The 20328-nt window shown below is 38.7% G+C and overlaps 1 protein-coding gene across 3 annotated transcripts in view; it reads left to right on the top strand.

Moving 5' to 3' along the window:
* LOC120543437 (VPS10 domain-containing receptor SorCS1) overlaps window positions 1-20328 on the top strand; it is a 1156507-nt gene that overhangs the window by 867353 nt on the left and 268826 nt on the right. For all 3 annotated transcript variants that reach the window (XR_005636356.1, XR_005636351.1, XM_039776557.1), the window contains exon 5: window positions 8698-8771. Coding sequence is in view for 1 of the 3 variants with exons in the window: in XM_039776557.1 (XP_039632491.1) it covers window positions 8698-8771 (74 nt within the window). In the remaining 2 variants the exon portion in view is untranslated. The remainder of the gene's footprint in view (window positions 1-8697; window positions 8772-20328) is intronic.

Raw genomic sequence — 20328 nt, forward strand, 5'->3', positions numbered from 1 at the left:
ATGACAACACCGCATTCTAAGCTTAAATTTTCCATCAAAAAACATTTCCTCACTTGAAGATTCAAGCCTTTTTTAAGAGAAAAGAGAGCTAGTGTGGCTATCAGTTCAGGGACTGTTGAAAGGGCATAGGATGTTTATGTGAGAAATCAAAGGATTAAACGCTTACATGAAAAGGTTGGAAAGGAAAATACGACTTCAGTAGCACTTCACAAGTAGGCACCTCTTTGGATCTTTTCTGAAAGTGTGAACATCAGGGTAGCTGTAGTTACTCTATTTGTTAACTATTTAAAGAACATTAGTCTTTTTATACTTTATATTTTTACCTATGATCTTTTATTTATAGGAACAAACGCAATGATTCACTTCTTCATCCACAAACTGTTATGCAGGTGTTTCCAGAAGAATTCCAATTTAAACTTACAGCATTTGGATTTCACTGAAAGAAATTTAAAGCATTTTTATATCTGCTTTTCAATATGGATCAAGAACAACAATTAAGTGGACAGAATAATCTTCATCAGTTATTTTTATTCCTTTTTTATAAGTTTTATTACGAATGTAAATTTCATTATAGAGAATAAGACACAAATTGATCAAGATGCAACCAGTACCACTTTCCATACATTTATGTAAATCAGTCTCATTATTGACAGTTATTTTGCCACTTAATACCACTTATCTAGTTGTGCTAACAGGGTAAGCCTCTTCTACTTCACGAATTGTAACCTAAATGTTGTGTGTGTGTGTGTGTATATATACTGTATATATATACATATATACATATATATATATCTGTATATATATACACCTCAGTGTCACACCTCATCAAAAGGACATACAAAGGACTGCCACAGGATTTGCAGATTTGGGCAGTCAATAAGTCTGCCGAACAACACCAGTAGAAGTGTAGAAGAGGTGTCACAATGTCCAACTTCTGACTGAACAGCTAAACAAAGAACTAAAGCAAGCCAACATTACTGTCTAACTGGAAAGGGTTTGCCTTTCTAGCACTTTTACACATAGTACATACATAGATCATAGATAGAAAATGTTCAGATCACTGCAAAACAACAGAGAAATAAACTGACCGATGAAATAAAATGTTGTAAATATTGATTAAATATTGGTTGTGCCTAAAATTATCAAGAAGGGACCTCTTACATCCAGCAAAACTGTCTTAATGGCTGAGTTTCCAAAATGCCCACTTGTCCTCTGGCCTATTATATATGTATTATATTATATAGGTGTACGGTGGCCCTGTCCACCATATTACTGGATTAGGAGCAGACTATTGACCATTTAAGTTTGTGTTTCCATGCATTAGAAGATGGCCTCCTATTAATTCAGAATTTTCACTGCTGATATAGTCTTGATATGAGGGTGCGAGGCAAGGAAGAGTACATGTAAATTAATATTTTGTCCATTTTGATATTGAAATTACTGTTAATGAATTTTTGGAGATATACACTTACACTACCTGAGTACATATCATTTTTGACTATAATTATGAGGGCATGTGTAGATTGTTGACAAGAGATGTTGAACGACTACTGCCTAGAAAATCTTAGCTGAAAACAGTAATGGAATCGTCACTGACTGCTGTTGATGAACTTTTGCCCACTGTTCCCAAACTTCTTAAGGGGATAAACACTCATGACCACCAGTGTTGATGTTTTGTGAAGAGCCCCCCATACAAAACGTGAAGTAGCAACATATAAATGTGCCTATCTGTGTAGCTTCATCTTCCTTCTTCTTCCACTAGTCATCATCTGTCTCCACACTAACAATTTAAACAGTATTACCATCTCCAAGTTTGAATAAGGAGTCAGGCAACACATCTAGCAAAACAAAAACGATCCCATCTGGCATCCCTTTATTTGCTGAGTGAGTTAACAGCGTCTGCCATAGCTTCACCCAAACATAAGCAACCGAAAACAGGAGTTGAAAAGCCCACAGAAGTACCTTATCTGATAAGTCAGAAACCTCTAATAAAAAAAAACTCAACAAGGTCTTTCCAAAAATCATGAAAATCAGTCTGAGAAGGATGAAGTTGTTCACTCCACCTCTGACATAGCACAAGAGTCACCAGACTGTATAGCACTTTGGTGCTTTAAAGATAATGAAAAGAATTTTCACTACAGCAGCCGATAGAACAAGTGTAATATACAGGAGGCTTACTCAGAGCATTAGCCACAATTGTCAGGATGCCATGCAGTGTAGGTGGCTCGTTCATTCATTGGTAGCAATCAAGATCAGTGTCCAAACAAAAGGATCAAGCAAATGAAACTAAAATGCTTTTAAGAACTTAATAATGCTAATTGTAAATTAGTAATGCACTCAAATAATAAAAAGCCTTGGTTATGATTTCAAAGACAAATATGATTAAAAGATATCATCCTCCGCTTATGAGTGCATACATATTCATTTAGTGCTAAATTTAACTGAAGAGATTGTCTAAAGCTCTAATCTACCATATCGTTATGGGCAATTAATTTTAGAACTCTTTTAGATTTGGAATTTTGCCTTTATCAAGGAGACTGCTACAGAAGTAAGCATAAGAACACCACAGTGGAATTCAATACATACAGACAGGAGTTTTCCAGCACTTTGGGTGACAAAGGTTACCATGTAATCCAACATTAGCTTGGGATGAAGTGCTTTATTTTTTGCTTCCCTTCTTTATCTTCATTATCCGGCCCCAGTTTCTGGATTATTCCCAAGAAAGCCATCAAGATTTCTTTTATTTTTATGTTTAGATGTTTGTACCATAACTAGAACTTGATGTTCATTTAAATTTAGCAGATTAAACTTCTGATTTGCCTTTTGGTTTGTTGATGTAATGAACCATAGTTATCTTGTCTCATTGGTGACAACTGTTTCTCATTTAGAATTTTCATTTCCTCTGTGCTTTAGAAGTCTTACAGTAAAAGTAGCTCTTTACAAGTCAATTTCTTTTAGGTTTGCCTGTTGTGTAACCTCTTAACAATTTTTCAGATTCCAAATGCTTTAATTGCATTCAACAGGCCAACATTGTCATCTCTATTTGTGATGCTTTCATTTATATTTTTCCTTCTAGTATTACTGACATCCCTTTATCATTTGCTCCAGATGCTGAAAGCATAGCCTCTGGCCCCTAGCAATATATAAATTACTGCTTATTCTCATCACTTACACACTTTAACTCGTGTTCCTCATTTTCAGTTTTAAAATTCCATTTACTTAATTGTGCTACCTGAATTCTATTATTCCATTCTATAGGGAATGCTTTCTAAATATAAACATAAATTGGTAACATAAATTCCAATGAGACCCCTTGGGTAGGTTTTAAGAAGCAGCAGCCGCAGCTTACATGTACTTGAAAGCTTTTCTTTCAAAAATAGCATGCTATTCCTCTGCCTCCTGCCTGCAAAACCACAGCCCACAATCTCCCACAAATCATCACATTTGTAATGACCCACTAAAGAATTTTTTAGATGTATTTTTTCAATTTTATTGATAATTGTATTAAGCTATTTTAATTCAATATTTCTTGACATTCCAATCTCTAATTTGTAGTCAGTGCAAAAATGAAGCTGTGCTGCTCACCGTCTTCTCTCGTAGCATTGTGGGGAAATTCCAAAAGTGAAAAAGCCAGCAAATGTCTTCCAATTACTGTATGCCTTAAAGATGGTTCTGGACAGAACTCAGACTTAGACATATACAGAGGATTCAGAAAGTATTCAGACCCCTTTACTTTCTGCATGCTTTTTCTAATTTGTAGATTTAATTTTACATACATACATTTTCGACCATTAACCTACACTCAATAACCCACAATGAAAACAAGTTTTCAGAAAGGCTGGCAAATTTATTAAAAATCCAAAACTGAAATCTTTATATAAGTTTTCAGACCCTTTGCTGTGGAACTCTAAAATGTTTTCAGGTTCATCCTGTTTACATTAATTATCCTTGAGATGACTTGACTCAACCTGTAGCAAAATGAATTGACTAGACGTCATTTAGAAAGAAACACACCTGTTCACAATTCACACTGCATATCAGAACAAATACTAAGCCATAAGTCCACGGAGGTCTCTGTAGACCTCTGTGATCAAATTGTGGAGAGGCATAGATCAGGACAAGAGGATAAAATCATTTCTAAATCTTTGATTGTTCCCAGTAGCATAATGGCCTCAATAGGTGTGAAATGGAAGATGTTTGGAACCACCATGACTCTTCGCAGTGGTGGCTGTCAGGCCAAACTGAGCAATTGGACAAGAATCGCCTTGATTAGGAAGCTGACCAAGATCCTGATGGCTATTTTAACAGAGATTCAGAAGTTCTCCACTGAGACTGGAGAACCTGTCAGTAGAACAACCATCTCAGCAGTACAACATCAATCTAGCGCTTACAGTAGAGTGGCTGGATAGAAGCCACTGTTAAGTAAATAGCAAATAATGGACTCTAAGAAGGAGAAAAAGATTCTCTATAATGATGGGATGAAAATACAACTATTTTGGCAGAACTTCAAGCCCTATGCCTTATAAAGACCTGGCTCTGCTCATCACCTATCTGACACCTTCCCTACAATGAAGCATGGTGGTGGCAGCATCATGCTCAGGGGGTGGTGGAGAGACTGGTCATAATTGAGGGAAAGTGCAAACACAAACAAATACAGAGAGATCCTTGAAGAAAACCTGTTCCAGAGTGCCTAAGACTTGAGACTGGGGTGAGAGCTCACTTTTCATTATGACAATTACCTGAAACATACAACCTGGACAACACTAGAGTGGCTTCTGGATAAGACTGTAACTGTCTTTGAGTGGACTAGCCAAAGCCCAGATTTAATCTCCATGGAACATCTGTAGATAGACCTGAAGGTGCCAGTTCACAGAAGCTTACCAACCAATCTAACAAAGTTTGAGAGGATCTGCCAGGAACAATGGAATAAACTGCCCAAATCCAGGTGTGTAAAGTTTATCCAAGAAGACTCAAAGCTAGATTTGCTGCCACAGTACTGAATTAAGGGTCTAAATGCTTATATAAATGAGGTATTTCAGTTTTTCATTTTAATAAATGAGTAAACCTTTCTGAAAACTGGCTTTCACTTTGATATTATATATATTTTATATTGATGGGTTATTAAATATAGATTGATGGACAAATATGGACTCATCCATTTTAAAGTGAAATCTACAACACAATTAAATGAGCAGAAACTGACGAAGTCTGAATACCTTCTGAATCAACAGAAGTCACTAGACAACCGAAGTATATGCATGCGCAACAACACCAGAGCTATTTCTTTTTTTTTTTCCTTATTTTAGGAGAGATCATCTCCCTGTACTATGCTGCAAAAATATTCTTTGTTTTTTGTATTTTACAATCATAACCATTTATTTTAATGTAATAAGCATTTAATGTAATAAACTGCTCTCTACTAAAATGCTTAGATATGAATAGTGTAATTGAAAATGATGGCAAATAACTTTGCAAGTGGTTCAGGAGCATTCTTGTCTAGAAAACCCTAGAAAAATTTCTAGATATGACTGAGCCCATAATGTAGTTACGAAATAGAGGAATTTCAAATAAACAACAATTAATCATAAGAAAAGGCCAACTAGAAAATAAAGAATAGCATAAAGATCATTACAAAACTCACAATTAGACTCTTAAATGTCATAAAGAAAGCAAATTCTTAAAACGTATTTGTAGTTGAATAAACTAAATCTGAGATTCAATAAACAATAATTAATTAGAAGAAAAAGCCAAATATAAACACATTAGTAAACCTGATTTGATTGTTGGGGCATTTTCCATTTTTTGAGTTACTTTGAAAAGTCAGTTATCACATTTTCTGAAATATTTTTCCAACAACAAGTCATATTCAAAAAAAAAAATATATATATATATATACATCATTCATAAAATAAAAGGTGGGCTTAGTTTTAGTACACTTTTTAACTTAATATAAGCATGGTTTTTAAAAAGTATTAAATATATATATATATATATATATATATATATATATATATATATATATATACAGTGGAACCTCAGTATGCAAGCATAATTCGTTCTGGAAACATGCTCGCAATCCAAAGCACTCGTATATCAAACCGAATTTCCCCATAAGAAATAATGGAAACTCAGATGATTCGTTCCACAACCCAAAACTATTCATATAAAAATGATTAATACAAAATATAAAGTAAAATACATAATACAAATTAACCTGCACTTTACCTTTAAAAAGAATCATGGCTAGTGTGAGTTTCTAAACTCATGTGGGATTCCACCCAACAGGACGACACGCGGAAGAGTGTCCCAAAGCAATCGCAGTCTCCCAGCGCTGTAGCATTTCGCCGTATAAGCGCATCCAAAAAGATTGCAGACATGCTATAAGCGCCTGTGGTCAATGGGTCATACAAGGAGCATTATAAAGATCCCGCTACAATAAATAACAGCGCTGTTGCTGTTTCAAGCTGAATAAAACTGGTGTTAAAGTACTGAGACTCAGCTTCATGTTTTGGGGAGCAAGATGGGGACTCGCACTTCACAGCGCACACACACACAGTCACAATGCTGTAGTAAACAGATGTTGACTATGAGTTGACAGACTCAGATGGAGAATAGGAGACGTTTGCCAGAGAGAGAGAGTGAGAGAGACGCGCTGGGCGAGCGAGCGAGATAAGAGAGAGAGAGAGAGATGCGCTGGGCGAGTGAGAAAGCGAGATAGAGAGAGAGAGACGCGCTGGGCGAGCGAGCGAGATAAGGAGAGAGAGAGAGAAGAACTATCAGCTCAGTTGTGATCACATGACGCTCAGCAGACAAAGTGTATCCATAGTACTCGTATTGCAAGACATCGCTCGTTTATCAAGTAAAAATTTATTAAAAATTTTTGCTCGTCTTGCAAAACACTCGGAAACCAAGTTACTCGTAAACCGAGGTTCCACTGTATATATATAAATAATTTTCAACTTTTTAGCCTTGGGTTTGTTTTAGTATAATTTTGTAATCAATATTTTAACACTTCCCTTAATATTTCTATCCATTACTATTGCCATCTATTGGTGAAATCTTGAACTATTCTACATATGAAAATTTCATTTCTTAATTAACATGGATTAATTGATCAGTTAGTGAAACTGATTATTGATTCATGTATTGTCATCAGAAGTGAGTAAGTGTGCAAAATTGGAAGTGGGTTAAATATCGATTACAAGATATGTACCAGAAAACAAACAGGCGAAGTTAATATAAAGCGTGGTAATAATAATAATAAAATAAAAATGAGAGTAGAATGTAATTACGTGCATTAGTAGATTACATTAAATATACATTTTTTAACAGCATTTTAAATATCGTGCAGTTAAAAATGTAGCCCAGATAGGCTTGTGGTGGCCCGACATCTTTCATATTCAACAAATTCCAATTCAAGTGATGTAAAAATGGCATCAACCGAAGTCCTACTGTTAGTTGTTGGTTGTGAATAATTGTAGTTCAGATTTCTCAAACATAACATTTTTGAAAGACATACCCGAAGAAGATTTAAAATCTTCTGCCATCCCCAATACCAGTGGAATTCACATCTCTGCAAGGAAGTCTCCTACTGTCCTTCTGCTATAAAGGCAAGCCAACCAGAAAACTACCCAGCAACAAGTCCAGCCCGGGATGCCCAACCATTCACGTCTTTCCATTCCAAAAGCTTCTCAGCCATGCAAGGAACCATATTGTGTCTTCTATGACATCTGCTAGCAATCCACCGGCAATGCTAAGAAGACTTACTTGGAATCAAGAAAATGGGGAAAGGTTAAAGGCAAATTAAAACAACAGAATTAAGAAATAAAACAAGATCAGAAGTATTAATTAAAAAGACGATAAAAAAGAGAAATATTTAATGAGAAATAGTGAAATACTAAAAGAACGAAATTAACACAAACAATTAGATGAATAAAAAGAACAAGCCTGACATCGTTCTTTTGACTATAGTTTTTGATTTGGCTCTGATGATCGATTTGGTTGTCTTTTCTTGGTTCTCAGACTTGTGTTAATGTTTTGATGTTTCCTTTCGAAGTATCTGTTTTTCCTGTACTATTTCCTATCAGCACTTTCACTCTCCAGGTCAGTGTCCACAATAATTACTTTTTTAAATTATATATCTTACAGACAAACAGACAATATTAAAACACCAATGCTAAGAAATGTTTTTGGCAAAAAAATGTATGCTCGATTGAAAAAAGATTATTATAGGATTCATTAAAACCTCAGGAAAGAAAGGCCTGTAATGAAAGTTTTTAGCGTTATTGTTTTTATTTAGTCAAATGAATGAAATACTCTAATAATGAAAAATGAAGAGTATTTTGCTTCGCTTTAAAGGAGTTTGTTCTTTATAACTAAATTGTAAACGACCAAAAACAATTCTTCTGCTGATTACTGCAGTTCTATTAAAAATAATGTAAACAGTAGCTTTGTCACTGTGTGATTTATGAACTGAATTGTCTTCTTTTTAAACAATTGTTAAGCTTTGCTTTTTAAAAGTTAAACCATGCTACACTCTGCAATCTCTTACTGGAATTCTTTTACGTGATAAGCATAATCAGCTTGATTAATGTTTTTATTTTGTAAAAATGCTGGTTTAAATTATTAATGGTATTCAGTGTTTCATTTTGTTTATTGATAAAGCTATTAACAGTTTAACTGTCCTCTTTTATTTAGTTGTACAGCTCTGTGGACTTTGGAAGAAGATGGCAGTTGGTACATGAAAGAGTTGCTCCTAACAGATTTTACTGGTAAGAACAAAGCAGAAAATACATTTTGAGCACTATTAACTGATTTATTGCATGTTCACAGTGACAAAATACTCTGATTAGAGCGAACAATTGTTGAAGTACTTCAGTTGTCATGCCTGTAAACTTGTAAAATCATTTGTTTCAGGGTAAAGAAGGGCGGAGAATGAGGAGAATGTGGTCTCATGCACACAGACCATAGCTTGTCAAGGGAGAGCAATTGTATATTTGTGCAAAAGTAACTAGTCGAGTGTTGCCCAATGTAGTGGATGAAGAGTAGCGTTTTTTTTCACAAATGTACTCAAGTAAAAGTAAAAAGTATGGTGCAGTAAAACTACTCTTAGAAGTACAATTTTTTAAAAATGTTACTCAAGTAAATGTACGGAGTAAATATAACTCTTTACTACCCACCTCTGGTCATTCAAGACCGAGTCCAAATAAAGACTAAACAAGAGGAGCAAGATTTCTGCTTATATACAGGGTGGCCCACGAAAAAGTAGCCCGCCTTCCTGCCAGAGCTGTGTAGACGTAGTGCAAACGTGTGAGTACAAGCTGAGCGACATGTATTGACGCACAAGGAGATCATTTTCAGCACTTTCTGTAAAGAGTGAGTAAAGATTTTTGCATTTCAAGTTCTTTCTTTCTTTATGGAAGGGCGCCTTTTTTCGCCAGGGAGGCGGGCTACTTTTTTATGGGCCACCCTGTAGAAAGAAGACAGGAAGAGGTGGGATCATGGAAGGAAATGAGTTCTTGTAGGTAGGCAAAGGACTGGAAGTAGGCAGAGTCTTAGGGGGGCTTTCCTTCTGTTGGTCAAGGGAAAAGGAAAGAAAAGCTTTGGCACCACTTAACAGCCCCCGTTTCTGTGTTTCATTCCCAATTAATCCCTTAGACTGCCTCCCAAGCGCGCCTGTGTGACAATATATATATAATATATACACTCACCTAAAGGATTATTAGGAACACCTGTTCAATTTATCATTAATGCAATTATCTAATCAACCAATCACATGGCAGTTGCTTCAATGCATTTAGGGGTGTGGTCCTGGTCAAGACAATCTCCTGAACTCCAAACTGAATGTCAGAATGGGAAAGAAAGGTGATTTAAGCAATTTTGAGCGTGGCATGGTTGTTGGTGCCCGACGGGCAGGTCTGAGTATTTCACAATCTGCTCAGTTACTGGGATTTTCACGCACAACCATTTCTAGGGTTTACAAAGAATGGTGTGAAAAGGGAAAAACATCCAGTATACGGCAGTCCTGTGGGCGAAAATGCCTTGTTGATGCTAGAGGTCAGAGGAGAATGGGCCGACTGATTCAAGCTGATAGAAGAGCAACTTTGACTGAAATAACCACTCGTTACAACCGAGGTATGCAGCAAAGCATTTGTGAAGCCACAACACGCACAAGCTTGAGGCGGATGGGCTACAACAGCAGAAGACCCCACCGGGTACCACTCATCTCCACTACAAATAGGAAAAAGAGACTACAATTTGCACGAGCTCACCAAAATTGGACAGTTGAAGACTGGAAAAATGTTGCCTGGTCTGATGAGTCTCGATTTCTGTTGAGACATTCAAATGGTAGAGTCAGAATTTGGCGTAAACAGAATGAGAACATGGATCCATCATGCCTTGTTACCACTGTGCAGGCTGGTGGTGGTGGCATAATGGTGTGGGGGATGTTTTCTTGGCACACTTTAGGCCCCTTAGTGCCAATTGGGCATCGTTTAAATGCCACGGGCTACCTGAGCATTGTTTCTGACCATGTCCATCCCTTCATGATCACCATGTACCCATCCTCTGATGGCTACTTCCAGCAGGATAATGCACCATGTCACAAAGCTCGAATCATTTCAAATTGGTTTCTTGAACATGACAATGAGTTCACTGTACTAAAATGGCCCCCACAGTCACCAGATCTCAACCCAATAGAGCATCTTTGGGATGTGGTGGAACGGGAGCTTCGTGCCCTGGATGTGCATCCCACAAATCTTCATCAACTGCAAGATGCTATCCTATCAATATGGGCCAACATTTCTAAAGAATGCTTTCAGCACCTTGTTGAATCAATGCCACGTAGAATTAAGGCAGTTCTGAAGGAGAAAGGGGGTCAAACACCATATTAGTATGGTGTTCCTAATAATCCTTTAGGTGAGTGTATAATGCTGCCTTTTTAACTGGGCTTTTTGGATTGTCTATTGAACTGTAACTCCACAGTGAGAGTACTAAACCTTCTTTAATAAGCTATAATTCTGCCTTTGTCCCTAGAAGTATTACTGTTTTTGATCCACTGCTCCTGAGTGCAGTCTATTGTTATCCTATGAGATTAAGTACTAGAGTATGGAACTACATTTAGACATAACATCCCGCACTGTAAATAATCCTCAGCATATCGTAGAAACAATGCTAAAGGCATACAGCTGCAGCTCTTTTCAAACTGAGACACAGGTTAAAACAACAAGTCAGAGAAGCAGACCCCAAAAGCCACTGTTAAATAAGATCAAAAGAAAAGTCCCAAATTATTGCCACACACCAGGCAAGGAAGAAAAAGAGCACCAAAAGCAATACATTTTTCTTCCAGGCCATCTGAATTGCTGATTTAATTTTCTAAGTGATTGAGGTTAAATACTCAAATGTTAGGCAGAATCGTAGGCAGAAACACTGCTGGGTTTAATGCCAGGAATACCTGCTCTATTTCAATGTGAAGAGTCGAAACTCTCTGCAAATAAGGGTCCAAACCAAGAACACTAAAATGTTGAGGGCAAGTTAATGAAATTTAACATCAGACCAGGGGATTTTCAGAGCCAGACGTGTTGTGCTCCATTGGTGGCAGTGATACCAGAGCACAACAAAGCATAGCCACAATGTTTGTGGATTCCACATTAATGTGTAATTTTATGTGTGTCAATGCACAACCAAAATGAAACAACAAAAAATGAAACAATTTTTAAAATCTGGAAATAAACAATGCAAAAAGGTTTGGAAATGGGCGCATGGGGTAATATTCCGGTATGTCCCAGGGCTCAATCAACTGTCTTGAAAGTTTTTTTTCATTGCTTATTGACATCAACAAAAAGGTTGATATAGGTAACTGTATTTAATATTTCTGAAGAATAATTTTTTGAAGTCTCAAGCTAAAAATGATTAGTTTCAACAGACAGTGATGGATAGCAAGTCTTTCTGACCCTTTGCTGAAAACATACAGTGTCATTGAAAAATTAAATCTTTATAATCAGCAGGTTTGAGCTTGTTTTTAGCGTAGATATCTATTTGCTTGGACGGCACGGTGGCACAGTGGTAGCGCTGCTGCCTCGCAGTTAGGAGACCCAGGTTCGCTTCCCGGGTCCTCCCTGTGTAGAGTTTGCATGTTCTCCCTGTGTCTGCGTGGGTTTTCTCCCACAATCCAAAGACATGCAGGTTAGGTGGATTGGCGATTCTAAATTGGCCCGTTTGTGTGTGTCCTGCGGTGGGTTGGCACGCTGCCCAGGATTGGTTCCTGCCTTGTGCCCTGTGTTGGCTGGGATTGGCTCCAGCAGACCCCCGTGACCCTGTATTTGGATTCAGCGGGTTGGAAAATGGATGGATGGATATGTATTTGCTTACTAATCCATGCCTGGAGAGCTCCTTTCATCTGCCTCTCATAGCTTGCATATTTCACTTTCTTTAACTTTTACTGTTACAATCATCGTATTAAATTGTGATTGAGATGTTGCGCCCAACTAGGGATCAAAAGGCAACCTGCACAAAGAAAAGAGAGTGGAGAGACAAAAAAGAAAGAAAGAAAGAAATGAATAGAAAAACATCGATAAAAACTGAATGCAGTATCGAGTACCTGAGCCAATATGACGGAGTAGAGGCAGAACAGTTGGCAGCACCATGGAGGAGAGAGTGATTGGTGCTCCATGAGTGGGCTATTCCCTGCTGAGTTTATGATGGAGCGGGTATAATAGTGGTTAGTAGTAGTGTCCTTCCTAGGAATCTCAAAGACACTTTAGGAGAGTGTGGTAGAAGTGAAAAGGACAACCGGCTCTGAGCGATCCAGAGAGGTAGCCAGGATCGGAACTGGAAGTGAGGACTGCAGCTGATGGCATCTCCACTGGCGGAGCAGCCTGTTAGGTGAGCTTGAGAGACAGATGGTGAAAGATTTGCTGGGCTCAGGTAGGAGAAGAGGATGGATCCAATGACTGTATAGTTTATTCGGGTTTTATCACTGGATTACTTATTGATTTTTAGCTCACAGTTTTTCACGCTTTTTATGAATTATTTGTTGAAGCACTGCATTTTGGACATTTTATTCTTGTAAATAAAAGCACTTATGCCTAATCATGCTGACTGTGTGTGTCTTCATTTGCTCGACTCATCCTCTGTTTCATTATTGATGGTCCCAAGTTCAAGCTTCCAAGGACTATGGAACCAACCCTGACCGTCACATAAATGCCATCTGTGGTTTAAATCAGTTTATGTTGCGAGTGTTAAAACAGCAGTTCACTTCAGCTTAATGCAAGCAGAAATATTCCTTGATTATCTTAATTAAGGTCTTTTTACAAAACAGATTGTAAGCGTGCATAAGAAAACAAGTGCACAGAATAACTTTAAAAAGTAGTATTTTTCTGATAAAATGTAAAGACTAAACATGACCTTCCACTTAAATAACATGATAGCACTGTAAACCTTAGAATAATTAATGTTGCTTAGACAGAGATGAATTACTCTTGAAGTGCCTCAGAATGTTGTTTTACTCAGTCATCCCACATTTCAAGCCATAAAATAATGCTGGGTATACCCAACAACATTAGATGTCAGAGACCAAGTCCGTTATTTGAAATTATTTCAAAATGATCGTAACAATTTATCTTCCAGAAAGCTGATCTCAATATGCAAATAAGAAATTGTTTGTTCTGCTCTGTGGCATTCTTTTCCCAGAGCTCCCCAAGCTCCATGTCTGTCTTTGAAGCTTCTTTCCTCCTCGGTATGTAAATGAAAAGTTCAGACACAGCCCTTTTCTCTTCTCTTATAATGCAGATTGTTTGTGTAGTCTAATTCAATTGTCATGATGATTGTCATCGTTTTTGTTCCACTCTTCCTAAAGGAGGGACGTGATTGCATTGAGCTGGGCTGATCAGGCCCCCCTGTCCATCCATCCATTATCCAACCCTCTATATCCTAACTACAGGCTCATGGGGGTTTGCAGCCAACACAGGGCCCACCGCTGGGCGCAGTCACACACCCACACACCAAACACACACTAGGGACAATTTAGGATTGCCAATGCACCTAACCTGCATGTCTTTGGACTGTGGGAGGAAACCGGAGTACCCGGAGGAAACCCAATATGCAAACTCCACGCAGGGAGGACCTGGGAAGCAAACCCGGGTCTCTAAACTGCAAGGCAGCAGTGCTACCACCGTGCAACCGTGCCGCCCCAGGCCTCCCTATCCCTAGCAAATTTTTCCAGCCTAGATGGGCTGCCAAGATGGCTCCAGGACAGCTGATTAATATAATACCTCCAGCATATCATGGCTGCACTCCTCAGTCTTTCCCAGTTGGAAATGCCTTTTATGCCTCCCAAGGGAGACATCCAGAGTGAATTCTAATTACTATCTATACCCAAACTATCTGAACTGGCTCCATTCAATCTAGAGAATCATTTCTTTTACTTTGATGTCTTCAGGTATTACCAATCTCCTCATCCTGTCATAGAGTTATAACAGCAACCTAGAACCGAAAACTCATTGTCCTTTCAGTCGCTACACAGCATTAAATGAGGATGGAGATGGAGAAATAGCAAATAATCAATAGCTTTGTCTGTGGACTAAGCTCCCACTTCACCACTACAGCCTGGTAAATTGTTTGTGTCTTCATTTGGGGTGCTTAAATTTTTTTATTTCGTTGTCTTTAGTTCTGTTCTCAATTTGCAAACCCCATTATACTTTTTTATGACATAGATTCATATTCTATCATTTCTTGTAATCAGTTATTAAGAATGATTTTGTGTCATCTTCATCTCCAGATTGTTTCCTGCGGTGCCATTTTATGGCTCGTCAAAGGGTGATGGCAGCTGTAACAGAGACTAGTCCCTTAGGTTGTGTGATTGACATATTTGAAGCACCACTATAAAGATCTGCATGTTAGATGGAGCAATATCCAAGTTTTGTAGATAACCAACCAACCAACCAACCAAAAAACAAAAAAATAAAAAACACGTCTGTGTATAGTGGTGCTATTTAAATTTCATGGTTCCTGATTTTTGGCATCTGTTTCTTACTTTGATTTTTGTCATATGATTTTTGATTAAGCAAAAGATAGGCTTGACCCTTGGTTACAACATTCGGCTTATTGAACATTTTCTGTCTACGTCACTTCCCTTTTTCTGTTTGCCTTTCCCAGTGTGAGGCATAATAGTTTGCAAATCTGTTGCCACTGCACTGAGTTAGGAGTCTAACTTGTGAAGGTACTTGTACCATTTCACATGGAGCAGATGCTCACCCCTTGCCTGGAGGGAATAAATCATTTTTTCCTGGGAGAGGACCACAACTTCATATTTGGAGGTGCTAATTTTCATTTCATAGCTGCAAAACACTTCCAGCATGCACCTCAGATCGCAGTCTGATGAGACCATGTGGACATCATAATCTGTAGACAGCAGAGATACAAACTTTTTCTAAACTGGATGTGTCTTGATATCCTGTCAGTGAAAATCATGAACAGGAATTAATTCAAGTAGCACCCTTTAGACCACCTTGAACATTCTAGGCTTACAACCAAATATATGAAAATGCAGACACCAAATGACATTCACCAGTTGTCTGGGAACTCCATACTGTGTTACCACTTTCCACAGGATACCAAGGGTACATTGCCATAAAGTGTTTGTGTGTCCAAAAAGAACATATAAACAACATTGTGAAAATCTGATGACCCTGAAAGTATCTCTGAAAAGACAAAGAGTTGGTTCACTCTTTCATAGCCAACACAAAATCCACACTTTTCCAACTCAATGTGATGTTCAGCCACTGCATTTCATCACAACTGCATAGGTCTTTGAAAAGTAGAGTGAGTGTGATCCTTAGGGAATTTGAATGCTTCCTCTTGTTCTCCCAACAATGGAGACCACTGCCCCAGTTGGCCATTTCCAAGGCCTTGTCCTTGCCTTCTATACAACACTGAAGAGTTGTGTTAGAAAAAATCTCATTGTATCCATTGGTTTCTACATTTCTAGTCAGATCTCTTTCACCTATGTAACCTTGCCAATGCAGAACATTTGAATAACTGCAGTGACCTTACTTACAGAAATGGGTCAAATCCCAAAGAAAGCTTCTATAGTCACCTTTTCCAATGCAGGCATATCCAAAAGACTTAGAAGTTCCCCAGAGAACTGTTTCCACATCTTAATGGTATCCTCAATTGAGATCGACATCCTTCCAAATCTTCATGATTTATCAAATGTTTTGCCAGAACATATTCAAGGCCCTCCAAAAGTCAGTCTATTACCTCACCAAACTTCACTTATGTGTGGAACCGAGATTTGGCCCGCTACTGTAGTTTCTGCCTTTTTGTCCTCCTGGTATTTCTTAGTCATATCTTGGGACTCTCTTGCTAATATGCCATGGAAGGTCTTTCTTTTCCATCTGACAGCTTCACTTACCTCCACCAACAAGTCCTTGCAGCTGGCTCCACTACTGAGTTCTTACACATAGTTCCTTCAGACTCTTTTCTGCAGGTAGAAGATGATCTCATTCTGAACAGAGGCACCTGTTATTCATTCAGTGTAGAAAAGAGGGACAGCCTTATGTCAGGCACATGACATACTGTAAGCAAGAAAGCTACAACACCAACAGATAAACCTGAAAAAGGAGCATAGCTGGAATACAAGTGAAATGCATAAGTTATTTTGTTTGTGAAGAATGCTCAAAGTATACCAGGGTATAGACAGGAATACCACCCTGGGGGACTTCATATTTATACCCTCAGTACCCTCAGTCAGTTGTTAACATGACCTCCTGCTATTCATTAAAGTGAATATGTTACCTGTGATTTCCTAACCCCTTCAGTGTATGTTGAGCCTCAAGACTTCAGGAACATTTAGCATGAATACTGGGAGTTCTAGGAGGACAGTCCCAAGAATTCCAGAGAGCAACCTCCGTCCTCATGAAGCAGTTATAGCATGGACCCAGAAAGTAATCACTGGTGGGAGCTTTAAAGCTGCAAACACAGTGAAATTATAGTCAATTTTACAAGAGGTCAACTGTTGGTGTGGACACTTGGCAGTGCCCCAGCTCCTCAAACACCCAACACAAGCAGGTACGGACACAGGTTAAAACACAAAGAGTCTTTAATTGTGGGAAACTCTTCCATAGCATACATTTCTTGCCACAACAGCCACAAATACAATACAACACCATATAGCACAACTCTTTTCTTCCTTCTCTCACTGGTCACTGCCTCCTCCACTCCTCCTCGTCATGCATTATCCACCTCCCTCCCAGCTCTGGGTCGTCCATGTGAGCCGGGCAGCTCCTTTTATCTAATCCGTTATATGGGAGTGCTTCCAGTGACATTAGGCTGCAGCCTCAAAGCATTTCCTGGTGAGGTTGGAGCCCTGTGGAGTAGAGACTCCCAAATTCTGCAGCTCCCACTGGCAGCCCCCACGGGACCCAACAAGGCTGTCCTCCAGGACTACAATACCCGATATGCCTTCTGGGCTCGCTGCCATCTAGCCACCTGGAGGAGACAAAGGACTATGTAAGCTGTCTCCCCCTGTCCTTTCACCTCAAGGGCGTCCTGGCTGGTTGAGAACACGGGACGTTCCTCCCACTGGGAAGAAATTAGCTAATTGAATCTTTTAAAAAAAGAGAGAGGAATCAAAAGTGAGATGTTTGTTCTACATTAGTTGTGACAGCCCAAAATGATGATATGGTTGTGTTTTCATCTGTTGTTTTTTTTCAATTAGATTACACTTTGTGGTCATTACCCTCCTTATTTTACTTTATTTTTTTAAGTAACATTTCTTGTAAGAGATGATCAACTTATTTAAAACTTTAACCTCCTTGGAATTTATTTTAAATTAAAGGATGGGTTTTACTTGTCCCTATCATCCATATTCCTTAACTTAAAAATGAACTCATTACTCTGCCTTATGGATTTATTGTATGTTTTATAGTATTTGCATTGTGAAAACCTTGTAAGCCTACATCACTGTTTCTTATGTTAAAAGTACAGGATTCAGAAGTGTTCCAGTTTTTTCACATGTTGCTGTGTTGCAGTCATATGCTAAAATTATTTAAATTTATTTAAGTCATCTAGGCTTTATGGTAGAGTAGCCAGAGAGAAGCCTTTCCTCAGTATAAGACACATGGAAGTTGGCTTGGAGTTGTCACACTAGTCCTGTTTGTTGTTCATGTACACCCCCAGGTATATGCAGCACTGCACCACTTCCACGTCCTCCCCCTGAATGGTGACTGGCCTCAGAGACTCCTTTGCCTGAAAGAAGTCCACCACCAGCTCTTTTGCCCTGCCGATGTTGATTTGCAGGTTGTTGGCCTTGTACCACAAGATGAAGTCCTCCACAACCTTCCTGTGCTCTGACTTGTCTACATTAATAATGAATTAATTAATATTTTAGCACAAAGCTGTAACACAGCAAATTGTTTAAACAAACTGAAGGGATCTGAGTAGTTTCTGACTCCACTGTATATTTACAGTCTAATGCTGCTGTGTAATTTTAGAATCGTATTCATTATTGGTCATCCAATTAAAAAAAATTAGTGATTGACCAGATACAAAAATTCAGAGTTTGGGTAATGCAAATGGATTTACAAAAAACAATGCACCACTACTTTTATAGAAATAACATGAAACCATGCATGTTAGATACGTGATGCTGTCATTTCTAATGATGTGCTGGTTTGCTTCCAGTTATAAGAAATGGAGAGACAAAGCGGATATGACTGGAATGTTTAGCTTGTTATCTGACAGATGCACGTTGACTTCTGGTCTGCTCGTTACAGTCACTGAATTATTGACACAGCGATATTGACTTGTGACTGAAGGGGCTGTGTTGCAGCATATATTATTTTTGACCAATAAACACTTTATCACAAAAAAGTCATTTATTGATCGTCATGACAGTGCAAGCTATCCTAGCACAAAAATATATATTTTAAAACATTTTGCAACAATTTTTTACAAAGATTTAAATATGGATTTTCTGTTCCTGGTTACAAGTACGAAAGGATATCAAGTTGCTTTCAATAGTCAGATTGTCATTTTCTTTTTTAACTCAAATTTAATTCTTCGAGGCACAAATTAGATTATTTCTATCACATATCTACATTTTTACTTTGTTTCTTATTTGACCATCCGAGTGGCTTTTGTATAGAACCCCAAGACAGTATGGTGTTCATCTCAAAAACCACAGATGTGTGTCTTAGATAAACTTGTAACCCTAAAGTGATGCACTATAAGGGATTTTGGGGTTGTGCTTGACTGTTCACTGCAATAGACCAGGGAAAATAAGAAAAATTTGCACAAACACTTAGACCAGACGGACACTGTGGCCACCACAGTGCTAACCTCAGCAAAAAGCCAGCTTTTATTAACTAGTGTGGGTCCACTGTGTTTGAGAGTTTATGGTAGAACCTATGGGAGAAAGTCATACATCAAATGTTTGCTTCTTTGGAAATTTCAGCAACATCAATGATAAAAAGTTCATGTCTGCTTAGCTCCACTAATTAATAAGAGTTTCAAGTTAAGTCAAGTCAAGTTGGAGAGCATGCACTGGTACAGTGCGTTGCCGCACCCACTACACGACGAAACAACTCTGGATCCCGGTTTACAACCCCCCAGGCAGACACGCGGTCCAGTCCCACCCTACGGAAATGATCCCCTATCTGCCGCAGCCAGGTGTTATGTGGGCGACCCCTTGGCCTGGTCCAGCCACTCAGGTCCCCAGCAATGAGGATCTTATTAACCGGATCATTCTTTGTGAAACGCGCCACATGGCTGTAATGCCTTAACTGACGTTCCCTCACAATGCAGGTAATGTGCCTCATTCAGGACTCCATGTCATTCGACACAAAGTCAAACCAATGGTACCCAAGGATTTTCCGGGGAGACACAGTACCAAAGGAATCCAGTCTTCGTCTCAGGTCACTGAATAGCGTCCATGTCTTACAACCATATAGCAAGACAGGAAGCACAAGGACTCTAAAGACTTGGACCTTCGTCCTTTTGTGTAGATATCGGGAGCACCACACACCCCTTTCAATCGACCCCATGACCCCCAATTGTCTCCAAATCCGTCTACCAGAGACATGAATGTCACTACCAAGGTAAGTAAACCTCTCAGCAAAGTCGACACTCTCTCCACGCAAACAGACACACTGCCGATGGCTGTGCCCAGGAGGTCATTAAAGGCCTGGATCTTGGTTTTTTTCCAGGACACTTCAAAGCTCAGACACTCAGACTCCTCACTCAGTCTCTCAAGCACCCCAATCAGAGCCTCCATTGACTCCGCGAAGATCACAGCATCATCAGCAAAGTCAAGATATGTGAATCTTTCTT

This window comes from Polypterus senegalus, chromosome 1 (assembly GCF_016835505.1).
Source record: "Polypterus senegalus isolate Bchr_013 chromosome 1, ASM1683550v1, whole genome shotgun sequence".
Lineage (NCBI taxonomy): Eukaryota > Metazoa > Chordata > Cladistia > Polypteriformes > Polypteridae > Polypterus > Polypterus senegalus.